The following is a 12,903-nucleotide window of genomic DNA, read 5'->3' as shown; positions in this document are numbered from 1 at the left end:
AGCAGATCAGGCATCAATAACACCATGCAAGGCACATGCTTCTTCTCAGCTGTTAACAGCTGTCAGCAGCAGCAAAGGCAGTAGGTGAATCTGCATTGGTCTTAACCCTCCATAAGTAAGGCTCAGTTAAAGCCTGCTTTTAAGAACTATGCCGTAGGCGTGAATTTCCAAATCCAAGAGGACAGCATTTAGACTGTCCTTACTGCAAAGCGAGATTGCTTCTGCAAGTGCAGGAATGCTGCCCCACTGAAGGGTTGTTGCTTCCACCCGCCATTGTGCCCGCAGGTTGGGAGACATGGACCACTCTGCTCTCTTGTTATGCAGCCGCCTCCAGAAAGAGGAGGAGCATAGCACAAGGCCTCAGGGCAGGTTGTGGGTGCTGCAGTTCTGCACACCTCTGAGCCTGGGCTTGCACTGCCACCAGCCAGCCTTGCTTGCCAACAGACCAGCAACTCGAATGACCGAGAGGCACATTCAAGTTCTGCTTTTGATCCTTGCAGTCCTTCCCATTTAACAGGGAGGAAGCGTCCACAGGTAGCCAGCTATTTTTGTTTGAAATTTGTTTCAGAGCAGACTGTCACATCTTACCTATGTAACTAAGCAGAACTGGAAGAAATATTAGTCCATGTGTTGCTCCCAGCAGAACCATAGCTAGATACATCCTAAAGTAGAATACCTTGAAGATTTGAGATTTGGAAAAAGCCAGTACTACAATTCCTCCAAATTTGGTCAGTGTGATACCACTGAAAACCTGTCAATAAAGAAGTGTTTAAGTGAGAAGTAGGGCTTTATGTAATCCCTTTGCTTCAAGTACTGAACGTTTGTTAAGTTTCTTATGTAATTTGAGGCTCCTACATGCAATATACCTCCTTCCCTGTTAGTCCTTAGAACCAAATCCAAGACCTACTCAGGAGAAGAGTTCAACTTCTTGGTCTTACTAGAAACTCACACCACAGGACAGGCTCAGTACAATTAAAAATCCACTCTAATCTGTACAGCCGCCTAGTTTTAGTTTAATTTTTACTTCAGGCAGAAACAGATGAAGACCATTACTGAAGTAACTCACATTCCAGGGCAGTTCTTACCTGGGTCCAGTACATGCATCACCAGAACAGTCTATTCCAACCCCATCCAGGTCGCTTACCTTAGACTACGCGATATGACCGTACTGCCTAAATACCGAGCCCTGCTTGCATTCCCAAAGCACCAATCACATCCGATATTCACAACCACCTTTTCCAGTCACCTCTGAGTATTTAGAAGGGAAAAGCACTTAAACTATCATGGGACAATTCAAGATTAATCCAAACTACTAGTTCAGCTAAAACTTTTCACACTGTTCTGTATTATTAGGTAGCCACAACATCAGACTAAAAATTGGAGTCTTGATCACCCCTATGTTTTAATCACGTATTCCAAAAAGAAGAGGCAAGGCCACCCTTATGACTCAAGAATATTGGCACAGTCTGTAAAGTTGTAACTTGGCTACTCGTTTCCCCCCCCCACCCCATACAGTAGATACTTACTGAACTGCCCATGTGAGACAGGGCTTCTTCTGCACGTTCTACGCGACTGCCCTTGGTACTAACAGTGAATGCTCTTGTCACATGACTGCAGAATTCAACAGCGATACCACAACTCTAGAGTGAAAAGAAACACAAAAATACCATTTAGATGAGCACTTTGATGGTAAGGTCTATTCAGAACTCTAGACAGGCTAGAAAGGTTCTAGCAGCCGTGATCAGTTCCCAGAGTTAAAGTGTCACTGGAAGTTACAAGCTCAGTCTAGAGGCTGTTGCAGGTACTGTATGGCATCTTACCACCAGCTGTTACTAAAGGACAATTAATCTGATTAAACAGGAATCAGAACATGAGATCATTTTGGAGGACAAAAGTTTCCTGATGTTGAAGAAAGCTGGCTTCAATACTGTGCAGGCAGCGAACACTGAACACTAAAATCAGTTTACAGATATTAGCTGCAATAACATTGCTTGAGAGCAACACTAAATATATATATATGCTGATTTGATACCATAAAAAAAGTTCAGCTGTTGAAACATTTACAACACTAATTGAACAGTCAGCAAATCTTAGACTTATCTAGCAGGCAGACTTGCATGAACATATGCCTAGTTGTAACACAGGGCAATAGTTTACTCTCTCATAACTTTCTCAGATCTGCCCCAAGTCCCTAGAGAGCATGGTAAACCAGAGCTCCAGCACTCAGCTGTTGTTCACCAGGTTCTGGAGCATTTCACCAAGGCATGCTCTGCCCGAGTGGTTTCATCCATTTATACAGGACAACACTGGTGCTAGCACATCACAGGTCTACTCTGTAAAGCACAAATACAGCAGAAGCCTTAACGCTAAGCTATGCATCCTTACCTCAGGCACAACTAACCTCTGCTCTAGCCTACACAGGAGCAATACAACTGTTGCTGCAGAACAGAAGAGACCCCCACCAGATGCAGTACAGCTTACAGTTCATTTGCCATATCTTATACTAGGACTAGTTGTCAGAATAAGCCTGTGTTCTACACACCATTTTGATGTTTTAAGATAGTTCCACTATTGTTCAAATGCCTGGCAAAGTTCAGCAGAAAATACTACTCAGCATCATGAATACATAGGTAAGACACACAGAACTGTTCAAGACTTGGAAACAGAAGCAGAGGGATGCCTTGTTAACTTACCATGACAAGATTTACTAATGAAACCGCATTCAAGCTGATGCCCCAGAGCCACATCACTCCAAACATGTTGATGATTATCATCGCAATAGTGATTGAAACTACAACAGCAGCCCATACTTCAAAACCAAGCAGCACAGCTGTCACCAAAAATATTGATCCCAAGGAGATGCAGAGGTTAAAGATAGCATCATGCACAATTGTCAAGTATTGTTCATAGAAGACATAAAACACACTGTGGAAAGAAGAGAAGTTGTAGTTAGCCATCTTCCTTGTTATTAGATTAGCTTCTGTGCTAAGGATAGAGTAGTTCCCTCCTTATAGGGGTCACCAACAGGAACTGGCTTCCTGGCATCAGTGGACTGACTCCAACAGAATTCTGGCTGTTATACGACAACCCCTCACTAACACTTGAAATAAGGGTTGTATCTGGAAGTCCGAGCAACTCCCACACTTCCATATAAGCAGCTACAGTAGTTGCCAGAAGGTAGTTTCTCACATTGATTGTGGTGTCTGCAGGAACAACAGCAGAGAGTCTGAACTGATTCATTATTCAGTGAGACCACAGGGGTGGATAGCATTCTGTGAAGCAAAGAGATTAGTATTTCAGCTGTACAGACTCCAACTCAATTTCATTGTGGTACTTTTACAGAGTCCTTAGCAAGTTAACCATGCAACCATTACACAAGCAGTACTTGACATCACTGCTGCCTTTGCTTTAAGTTTAAATAACTTTGAAGTCAATACATTGACATTACAGCTTGCAAGAACCCAGATCAACATATTTGCTTAAGTTAGAGCTATTAAACCCTGCCATGAAAGCTAGGAAGTGCTCAAGCTGAAGCCAGAGCTACCTTTGTAGCAAAGGACAGCTGGAAAAAAAAAAAAGCTTATCAACCACAGTAAAGAGAAGTTAATGCTGTGGGTCTATGTTGTATTTTTGTGGTTTATACTAGAAATTCCAGTGTCTATATTATCTCCTGTTCAGCCAAACTCCAGACTCAAGTCTCTAAAATGTTATTAACCAGTACCTCTTCTCAGTTCCTCAAGCTGAATATTTGTCACTAAGGCAAGAAAGATCTAAACATACCTGTAAGGAAACACCCGGTAGTTCTTCTCTTTGATGCCCATAGTTTCAGTAATGTTATCTGCTATAGCCCGAGCTTTCTTCATAGCATCAATAAAGTCAGATGATTTTTTCAGTACAGTATGGTAAGTCATAAAATAAGTAGCTCCAACATCAGATTTGTTGTTTATAAAGTTGACAGCAGAGTTATATGCAGCATGTCCTCTGTATCAACATAGTAACATTTTAGATGTCAGTGTCAGTAAACACCATTCAAATTCATTAGCTTTTATAACTTACAGTCTTGTTTCTAACAGTTCCCAAAACTGATAAAAGCTTCAGTACAATACATTTCAAGATTGCACAGGATACACTAGAACAGACCAACTATAGAAGTTGTTTCTCTTTGTACAGGGGAAAGCTGCTGCTCCATTTAGTTGGTGATGCATTTGTTTTCCCAGTTTTGCTTCAGAAAACACTGAAGAACAGGCAAGATGTCAATGTTTGTATGCCTTTAGAAGGACATTAGATACCTAACCTTGCAGACAGAAAAGAGTCACACTTCCAGAGCAAGTATCTTTGACATGCTAGTCTAAGCAAGATATACAGCATATGGCTCTTACCCTTTGCCACATTTTGGATTAGGGTTGTCTGATAGGAACATTGGCAAAAATGTCATGAAGTCTTTGCCCTGTGGTCTCTGCTTGCCTTCTTGAGTCAGTGGTCGACAACGAGTGCAGGATGGATCAGTGACTGAAGAAATACAGGAATATGGTCAGATACAGCATCAAGTATTCTTTGTCATAACACTAGTTACGTCTGACTTGCAATACTACAGGATACAGTTCCATAAAAAGCATTTACACTGACAAAATAACTGATCAGCTCTGAAATTCTGTACAAAATTTGTAGTCCTTTATTTTTTATTACTACTAAGGCAAGGGCTACCAGACAATTCAGTTGCTTAGTGCACTATCTACATTAGACCCGATGAGAATTACACCAAACTGAAGGACCTGAACAAAACAGAGCACTAAGTTTGTGTGCTCTAATGAAACCAGCAGAAAGATAGTTTTTTATAACAAGTTATTTTTGGAATAGTCATTACATTGGCTGTCTAGGTAGGCTGTCTTCAACCTGCGGCATTCCAGTAGAATGTTTAAGTTCACTCAAACAGCAGTTCAAACAAATTAGAGGGCAACTCAAGAGGTGCCTGCTCATAGTACAAAAAACTATCCCCCTGACTCATACCATGATAAAATGTTTTGGCTGCAAAAATTACAAACCAAGCTAATCCCCAGCAATGAAATGGATGTTAATACCTGAAGCATTGCAAAACTGTCCAGTAGTATTGTAGACTCTGCAACAGGATGACTGTGGCTTCACCCAGTCAAAGTAGTCATCAATCCAGGATGATGGGGCATAACCTATCCTTGTGCTAATAAAAGAACATATGCATAATCAGTACTTTCATGTTTCATTCCAGAACATATCCCTTAACCTCTCCAGTGCTGAGTTACTCCATGTCAGCTCATTCTAGTCCAAGCTACTTAACTCTCCATGCTCTAGTACTCCATCCAAGAGCCAGTCTTCCTCATAACACTGCAGCTAGCAAAGAGCAGGAGCTTCTTCCCTGCATTCAAGTTCCATTGCCAAGCTCAACTTTCCATCCTCCTGTCCACTCTCCACCCCAGCTTATTGCACATACTGCTGCCTCAGTTTTCAAGCAAGGCTCCTCCTTCAGTTAGGCTGAAGTAAAGCCACCAAACTACAGTGGAAGGAGTCAGGAAGCAACTTTCTTCAGTTGTTAGCTACTGAACTCCAGATACAATTCCTGCTTAGCCTTTCTAGGCTAGTTTATCCACCAAGTGTAGAAGCTGAGGGTGCAAGACATTTTCCAGGAGAGTTTAGCCATACTGAGATGTTTTCATGTGTTTTAGTTCCTACCATTCCCAGATTCCTTGAAGGATCAAGCCCCTTTCTTCCAAACCCAAGTAAATCAATATATCCCACCAGTTTTATCCTCATTCTAGGAGATGCCACAGCTTCTTCCCTCCCCCCCTCCCAAAACCACAGTATAAAGCAAGTATGATAGAGCATCAGTTATACTATGAACAGCTGAGCCTGAACTAAAATAGAAGACGCACTGATCAGCTACATCTCTTCCATGTGATTATGCAGAGAAGAGCATGAAAGACTTACTAGCTACCAATTTCTGCAGCATTGAAGACTTGCTGGACAAGTGAATCATTATTACATCCCATTCCACCACACACCATGTTCTGCCCTTCCAAAGAGGTGTAGTTGTGCCCTTCTTCTAGGACAAAGTAGACAGGAGGACCTGTGTGCAGGTACTTGCTGATCTGGCTGAAGTAATCCATTACATAGGAGTCCTTAAAGAGAAAGCTTTGAGTTATATTACATAATATTGAGGTAGCACAACAAGATATCAAGGTTTCAATTTAGTCACAAATTGCTGAAGAGCAACGTGATCTCAAGACTTACATCTGGCATTGAGAGAGACTGATCCAGTCCAATCTCAACATTATGCATAACTGCTGTACTGAATGACAGAACACCCACAAACACTGCTATCTGTAAAAAAAAAAATAAAAGTAGTTCATGGAAGCAAGAACTGTACAGAAACAACAAGCAACAGAAGTGATGTACTAAGTTAATAGGAACCATGCAAAGAGGCTCTAGTTTATGTATGCTACCCAGGTTTAGTACAACAGTGGCAGTAAAACCTAGCGACTTGGTGTTCCCTTTGGGGTGAATAAGGGAAAATTTATACTTAGAAGGCAGAAATGAAAGATGTGTCAAACACAGTAACCTCAAAGTGAATCATGGATTCAGCAACAACACTCTAGATTAATGCAGTGTAGGAGCCAACATATGCTGATCTTTGACATACGCCTAAAGTAATGTGATTGTCAGTAATACAGCTCTTAAATCTGGGCTTTGGATAATCCAAGGTCAAGCTTCTATTTACTAGAAATATTCTTGGAGTTACAAAAGCTTATTCCAATACTAATGCTGAAAGCAAAATTACTAGAAGCTTCAGTTGTTTCATTGTGTTGAAGATTTTTCTTCAGTATTTAGACCTTAAGGCTCACTACACTTCTGCTCAAGTTTAGATGACTGCTTACTTTTAAAAACAGTATACGTACTACTATTGGTCTCATCCAATCCTTAAGCAGATATGGAGAATACAGATTTTTGAAGAACATAAATAAGATGCTCTCAGAACGCTGGACTCCGCTCATTTCTTCATTGCTTTTGATGCAACACAAAATATCCAGTCTATTCCTCTGAAAATGGATTAAATGCCAGATTCAGTACCATTCTGCAGAAGATGCTAATCCCTATTACACTGCAGTTACAGGGGCATTTATACTCACCTCTTGACGCTTAATATCCAAGCCCAGGAGACTTACAAAGCAAGTGACTTGAAGAATAAAGTCTATGAGCACAGCCATTCCAGCAAAAAGCGAGAACGTGCGAACTGCTGGCATCGTAGACAGTGTCCCTGAAGAAAATGATCCAGTTTGTTAAATCAGAATCACCGAATGGTTTGGGTTGGAAGGGACCTCAAAGACCATCTTGTTCCAACCCCCCTCCCATGGGCAGGGACACCCTCCACTAGACCAGGTTGCCCAAAGTCCCATCCAACCTGGCCCTGAACACTTCCAGGGAGGGGGCATCCACAACCTCTCTGGGCAACCTGTTCCAGTGTCTCACTCCCTTCTTAGACACATGAGCATTTTCTAGACAGATATCCAATTTAAGTATTAGCAGGACAAACAGCCTTTCTCTTCAGAGGAAAGAAAACAGCTGATATGCGCCTGGCTACAATTGCTGTCTTTGACTTGTTTGACAGCATTAAGGCTGCGCTAAGTAGTGACTAGCTTTAAGACATTTCTCAATTCCAAAGTTACCTGTCTTGTGCAGGCTGCGTAAGAGGGTAGTTAGGGAGTGCTGTCAAGCAAGATCTTACTTCAATATTGAAGCGACTCAATGCAAGTTGAATCAATGGCAAATTATGCTCCAAGTAAGCAAGTTCATTATGAAAGGAGGCCAAGTTATACTTGAAGAGTAACAACATAACGTATGCCTCTAACACATACTGTAGGAGTGAACCTCAAATATAACCTGTCATGGGGCATTTTTCCAAGCAGTGGCAAGATGACCAAGTGCCATATAGGAGTTAGTACACCCTGACATTTAATATATTGCTAAGGTCAAATGTAGACTTCTCAGTCACAAGTCAGTAAAAAGCTCCAGCCTTTCAAGCTGAAGAGCTTGACAGATTCAGAATTAATCTTTTTAATTGTGCCAGTCTCTAAAATTACTACAATGCCTATCCCCAGCAGAAGTCAAGTTAAATTTGATTATAGCAATGAACAACTAAGCTAAGCTTCCTCTACAAATTCTTGCTTTGTTTTTATATTTTAATTTTACGTTTATTCTTGCAACATGCAGACATAAGGCTCTTATCTTAAAATATTAAGAAAGTCTTACCAAGAAAGAATGCTACAGTCTCCGAAAAAGATGAGAGAAACATACTGGGTGCCACATCTCCCAAGACTCTGCCAATCTGTTTATCCAGAGTTTCACCCTGAAGGCGCTCATCTCTCTGTTTTAAGGCAATAATTTATTATTTATAATTATTATAATTAGGAATCATGCAATTTAGAGAGTGATTTCATGTTGCTTTAAAAAGCCAACAGCTTTCAAACATCCAAAGCTATCTTTTATCATTTTTACTGCATTACCCCAAGTTAAATGAAAAAAAGCAGAGATTCTCTAATACAAAAGCAGCATGAATATCCCCTGTTGCCTTGCTTCAACCTTAGGTTAAAATACAGTAGTAAGTTGAGTACTTCACCCCAAACCACACACTTGCCAGAGGCAGTGCCAGTTTCAGCGGGTTACTGAGCCTGTCAAATTAAAAAGCCGATAAGCCACTAAGACTTAGTGTCAGAAGCATGTAGTTTAGTCCATGATTACTGCTTACAATACCCTAAAGTTACAAGTGATCAAAACAGTAGTCAAGTTCTACAGCTACCAAAGAAGGACATTAAAAGTATTATTCATTTGTACACGATTTGTATGTGGACTAAGAACTATGTTAAATGAGCCTGATATCAATCAGCAGTAAGAAAAAGCAGAGGTCTTCTAACTTTTTTTTGGGGGGTGGGGTGGAATATACCTATAATCTTGGCTCTCTTCAAGACCACTAGATACTCTGTGAGAGCCCAGAGCTGCTCAGACTGGGCTGAGCACTGGAATGCAGAAGACTTTTGGCTACAAGTTAACAGCCTTCAAAAGATGACAGGCACGTTTAGAAGAGTCTGTATGAAAGAACACCTACCTGAAGTGTCTGGACTATAATGAAAATGTTATCCACTCCAATAGCCAGCACCAAAAAGGGAATTACTTCTATCACAATCAGTGTCAGCGGGATTCCAAAGTAGCTGAAGATGCCTATAGAACATGCCACCGAGCTCAGTACAATCAGGATGCCTGCAATGCCCAGAGAGATCTTTGAATCCACCTAAAAAAAAAAAAGATTGTAACAACTGTTAACCAAACCAGCATCATCACACAGAAAAGATTATAACAAAGGTTAAAAAATATTCTTATATTTAGCATAGTTAGTAGAAAGCTTTTCTGGTTCTTTTTAAGATCCAGATGTATGTTAAGAACAGACTCGAAGCCTTAAAGTTTAAGTTAACTGCACATTTCAAGTGAAATTAGACTGAGTTGAGGCTATGAAGCACACACAAATTGTCAAGTATGACAAGGACAATGCTCCCCCTAGCTCCTGCCCAGGAAGGGCTCAATGCTTTAAGATAAGATTGAATAAGAGTATTCTGCAAAAGTATTTAAGCCACTTTAAGAGAAACTAGTCAGCAAGCTGTAGCTTCAGTATTTACAGCAATGAGGACTGTACACGTACCAGCAGTCTTCTACAGCTCTGGATATGTCCCAAAGCTACGGAGATGTACACAAACATTACAATATAGCTTATCAACACAGTACCAATATCACTGTTGCTTTCGCGATTGATCTCATCTTCAATACTCCGTTCAGCAGAAAATGATATAGTTAAGTTTGGATTATCATAGTTCTTCAAAAAGTTAATAAACCTGAAAAAAAGTCAGTCACACTTTAGAGGCTAAACCACCTTGAATTAGACATACTTGGAAGTCTGCTGAAGGCAAATTTAAATCATCTGTGTGGTACAAGAGTGCACTGTGGACAGACAGTACTTTGAGAGATGTTCCTCATTTTTAGAAGAGGGGTGCTGGCTACACATCCCCACTCTACTCTAAGCACCAGAAATACACCATACTGAAATACTTTGCATGTTCTCTTCAGAGTGACACAGGTAGATACTAGTTATACTCATACTTAGTCTCAGACGCTCTGGTACAGTAGTTTTTATCTGAACTGCTAGCCAGAGCGGTTGGCCTGTGTAAGCCAACATCAGCTCCTCAAGATGGTGAGGGGATGAAAGCTTTAGATCATCATCTGGAAGACATTTTTAAAAATTAAAGTTACAGGATAATGCTGGACCTTTCCACTGGTGATTAATGGTCCAGTAGAGTGAAGAGTCTACCTGCATTCTAGCCAAAGTAAAACACATTAAATCTTTCTGAAGTTACTTATCAGCAAGTACTACTAGACTACATGGTCACTAACAAGACTAGAACCTATTTCCTCAAAGCAAGTGAAGTATGACAGATAAAGTGAAAAGTCTTATGACCAGTATAGTCTGCCCTTAACCAGTTTTGCTGCCTCTCAAAACATCCCTGTAGTTATTCTGAGAGACTGTCAGTACAGTACAGGTGTTTTTCATGTATCTACATTTAAAGCTGCTTTAAGTAAGGTATGCATTTCAGAATACAGGAAGCCTACTTACTCTTTTTCCCATGCCAAGGCTTTCATTAGCTTTCTTGAGTCATTGTAGTAGTTGTGGACAGGAAAAGTAATAACAAGAGCTGTAGCGTTATTATAATTATCATCTATAGAGTAGAAAAAAATGTAAATGGAACTTACATTCCAGTATAGGTAGGTACAATTAAGTTTAAAATGAGTATTGTCCAAAGCAATCCCATCCCTACAACTCCATTAAAAGCAATCTGTAACAACATAGAGTTCTTAAATGCAGTACTGAAATAAGAACAGAAGCCAATAAGCACTCCAGAGTGTTTTCAAACATAGTTATTCATTATTTACCATGCTCATGGCACCCCAACATTAACTAGTAGCACCTTGTCTAACCATGCAACAAATCTAACTAGGGCTTACGACTGAGAAACAGGATGTGGTTTCCTACACTGTGCCTCTTGTATTTGCTTTGAGTAAAATCTAAGTATGCAAAAGTCCTACAGTTTAACCAAGAACTGCTTGCCTTCAAAGGCTGTTTTAGTATGTTTGTGTTTGATGTATCTATCAAGTTATGTTTAGCTGGATAAATTGCTTGAACAAAATTCTGGCTTCAGAATAATTATGGAAGAATTTTCTTTATGAGCACCTTAATCTATTTTTAACTGCTTTGTCAGATCAGTAACAAAACTTTATTCTAACTCAAAAGCAAAACACACGCACATCCCAGCACGTCAACTTGAGATACTTCACATCTTTATCTAGTCTCCAGAAACTAGAGACCCTTCAGCAGGCCCAAAGCTGACAGAACATTTGCATACTTGTCAGCAGGGCAAGTATGTTCCAGTAATAGACTGCTTACATTTTGCACTTCTAGGATAATCTGCCTCCAATCTCAGTACTGATCCACTGCAGAGGTATTTAAGATACCCTTACTTACTGAAAGTTTAACGAAACTCCAGTTTCTCTGGAGTGTATTTAAACATGTGTTAATTAAGAACGCACCTTTAGCGTCAAAGAGAGCACACAAGTACTCTCAAGACTTAAACTGCAATACTGTTTTGCCACCTACCATCGTATCCTCCCAACACCAGCCATGGAAATACAGGTCCACCAAATGTTCCTAAGCAAGGATCGTGAAGCAAGCTTGTGTCATTCAGTGATGCTGGAGCCCTAAAGAGACCACCAGCAATAGTTGTTAGCTTCTGCTTGATAACTTGAGGCACAGCACCACATGACAAGTAAAAAGCTGTTGTGTTATGACTATGAGAGAAATAAGACTGCTAGTGATACATTGGCCTTGTGCTACACTTGCTTTGAATTCAAATACTGTTTTAAAGGAGTCTTCTCCATAGCTTTTAAGACAAGGAGTAGCTTCTACCCAACTGAACAATAAACTGAAGCAAAAGCTTAGAAACTGTCTTCTGCTACAGAACTCCACTTCTGAGATGTGTTTGAATCACATTTAAGGTAAAACAGAGCCAGTGTCTGCACCAAACCCAGCTTAACTGGAAACCTGATTAAAGTGTAACTCCTGCTAAAGCACTAAGACATGGTAAAACAAGTAACCTATACTAATCTGTGGTTCCACATAGTGCTGCTAGTTCAAAGAGGGGCAAGAAAAGGTTCAGGGCGGCAGCAAGAAATAGCTAGTTTTGTTTGCCAGCAAGACAAATACCTAGTCGGCCTACACTTTGAAAAAACAAGTGATTGTACTGCTTACCGAACACAGTATAAGAAGTGCGTGTGGTAGTCAGCATAGACAAAGAACTCGTCCCCAATACTGTGATCTAGAACAGAATGACTGTTCTGAAAGTAGTTGAGTACACTCAGTATAGTGCAGTTGTTGTTGTAGGGAGCAAGAGGAGCCAGGCAAATGTCTTTCAGCATTACAGTCTCATTGTCAAAAGAAGCAGTTATGTTGACAATAGCATCCTGCAAATTCAGCACCTTGAAAAAAACCAACCAAACCATAGTTTAAATGCAGCACAAGAAAACATTTCCCTTACAAGACAGGACTTAAGTGCATGCTATATTCCTCTAAGTTTCTAAAGGCAGTGGCACACATCAATAGAAGCACATGACTACATCTTACTATTTCTGTGTTCACACTAAGAACACTTACTGGGATTCAGCTTGCAAGTTTACCTCTAACAGAGGAGGTCAAAATACAACGTTTTCAGCAAAAAGCTTTATAGTAAGACTAGGATTTTTAATACGAAGATCTAGTGATTGCTTTGAAGGACACATGGT

At 40.3% G+C, this 12,903-nt stretch overlaps 1 protein-coding gene across 1 annotated transcript in view; it reads right to left on the bottom strand.

The window, feature by feature from the left end:
* Nucleotides 1–12,903, bottom strand: part of NPC1 (NPC intracellular cholesterol transporter 1) — a 28,395-nt gene that overhangs the window by 667 nt on the left and 14,825 nt on the right. Inside the window, exons 9-24 of the mRNA XM_075744249.1 lie at nt 12,374–12,600; nt 11,723–11,823; nt 10,685–10,787; nt 9,719–9,908; nt 9,131–9,313; nt 8,278–8,392; nt 7,158–7,285; nt 6,927–7,067; nt 6,262–6,351; nt 5,959–6,149; nt 5,079–5,194; nt 4,380–4,509; nt 3,781–3,981; nt 2,694–2,925; nt 1,527–1,640; nt 589–751 (exon numbers count right to left, since the gene is read on the bottom strand). Coding sequence (XP_075600364.1) covers nt 589–751; nt 1,527–1,640; nt 2,694–2,925; nt 3,781–3,981; nt 4,380–4,509; nt 5,079–5,194; nt 5,959–6,149; nt 6,262–6,351; nt 6,927–7,067; nt 7,158–7,285; nt 8,278–8,392; nt 9,131–9,313; nt 9,719–9,908; nt 10,685–10,787; nt 11,723–11,823; nt 12,374–12,600 — 2,425 coding nt within the window. The remainder of the gene's footprint in view (nt 1–588; nt 752–1,526; nt 1,641–2,693; nt 2,926–3,780; nt 3,982–4,379; nt 4,510–5,078; nt 5,195–5,958; nt 6,150–6,261; nt 6,352–6,926; nt 7,068–7,157; nt 7,286–8,277; nt 8,393–9,130; nt 9,314–9,718; nt 9,909–10,684; nt 10,788–11,722; nt 11,824–12,373; nt 12,601–12,903) is intronic.

This window comes from Balearica regulorum, chromosome 2, assembly GCF_011004875.1.
Source record: "Balearica regulorum gibbericeps isolate bBalReg1 chromosome 2, bBalReg1.pri, whole genome shotgun sequence".
NCBI lineage: Eukaryota > Metazoa > Chordata > Aves > Gruiformes > Gruidae > Balearica > Balearica regulorum.
This window is presented reverse-complemented; position numbering and strand designations above follow the sequence as displayed.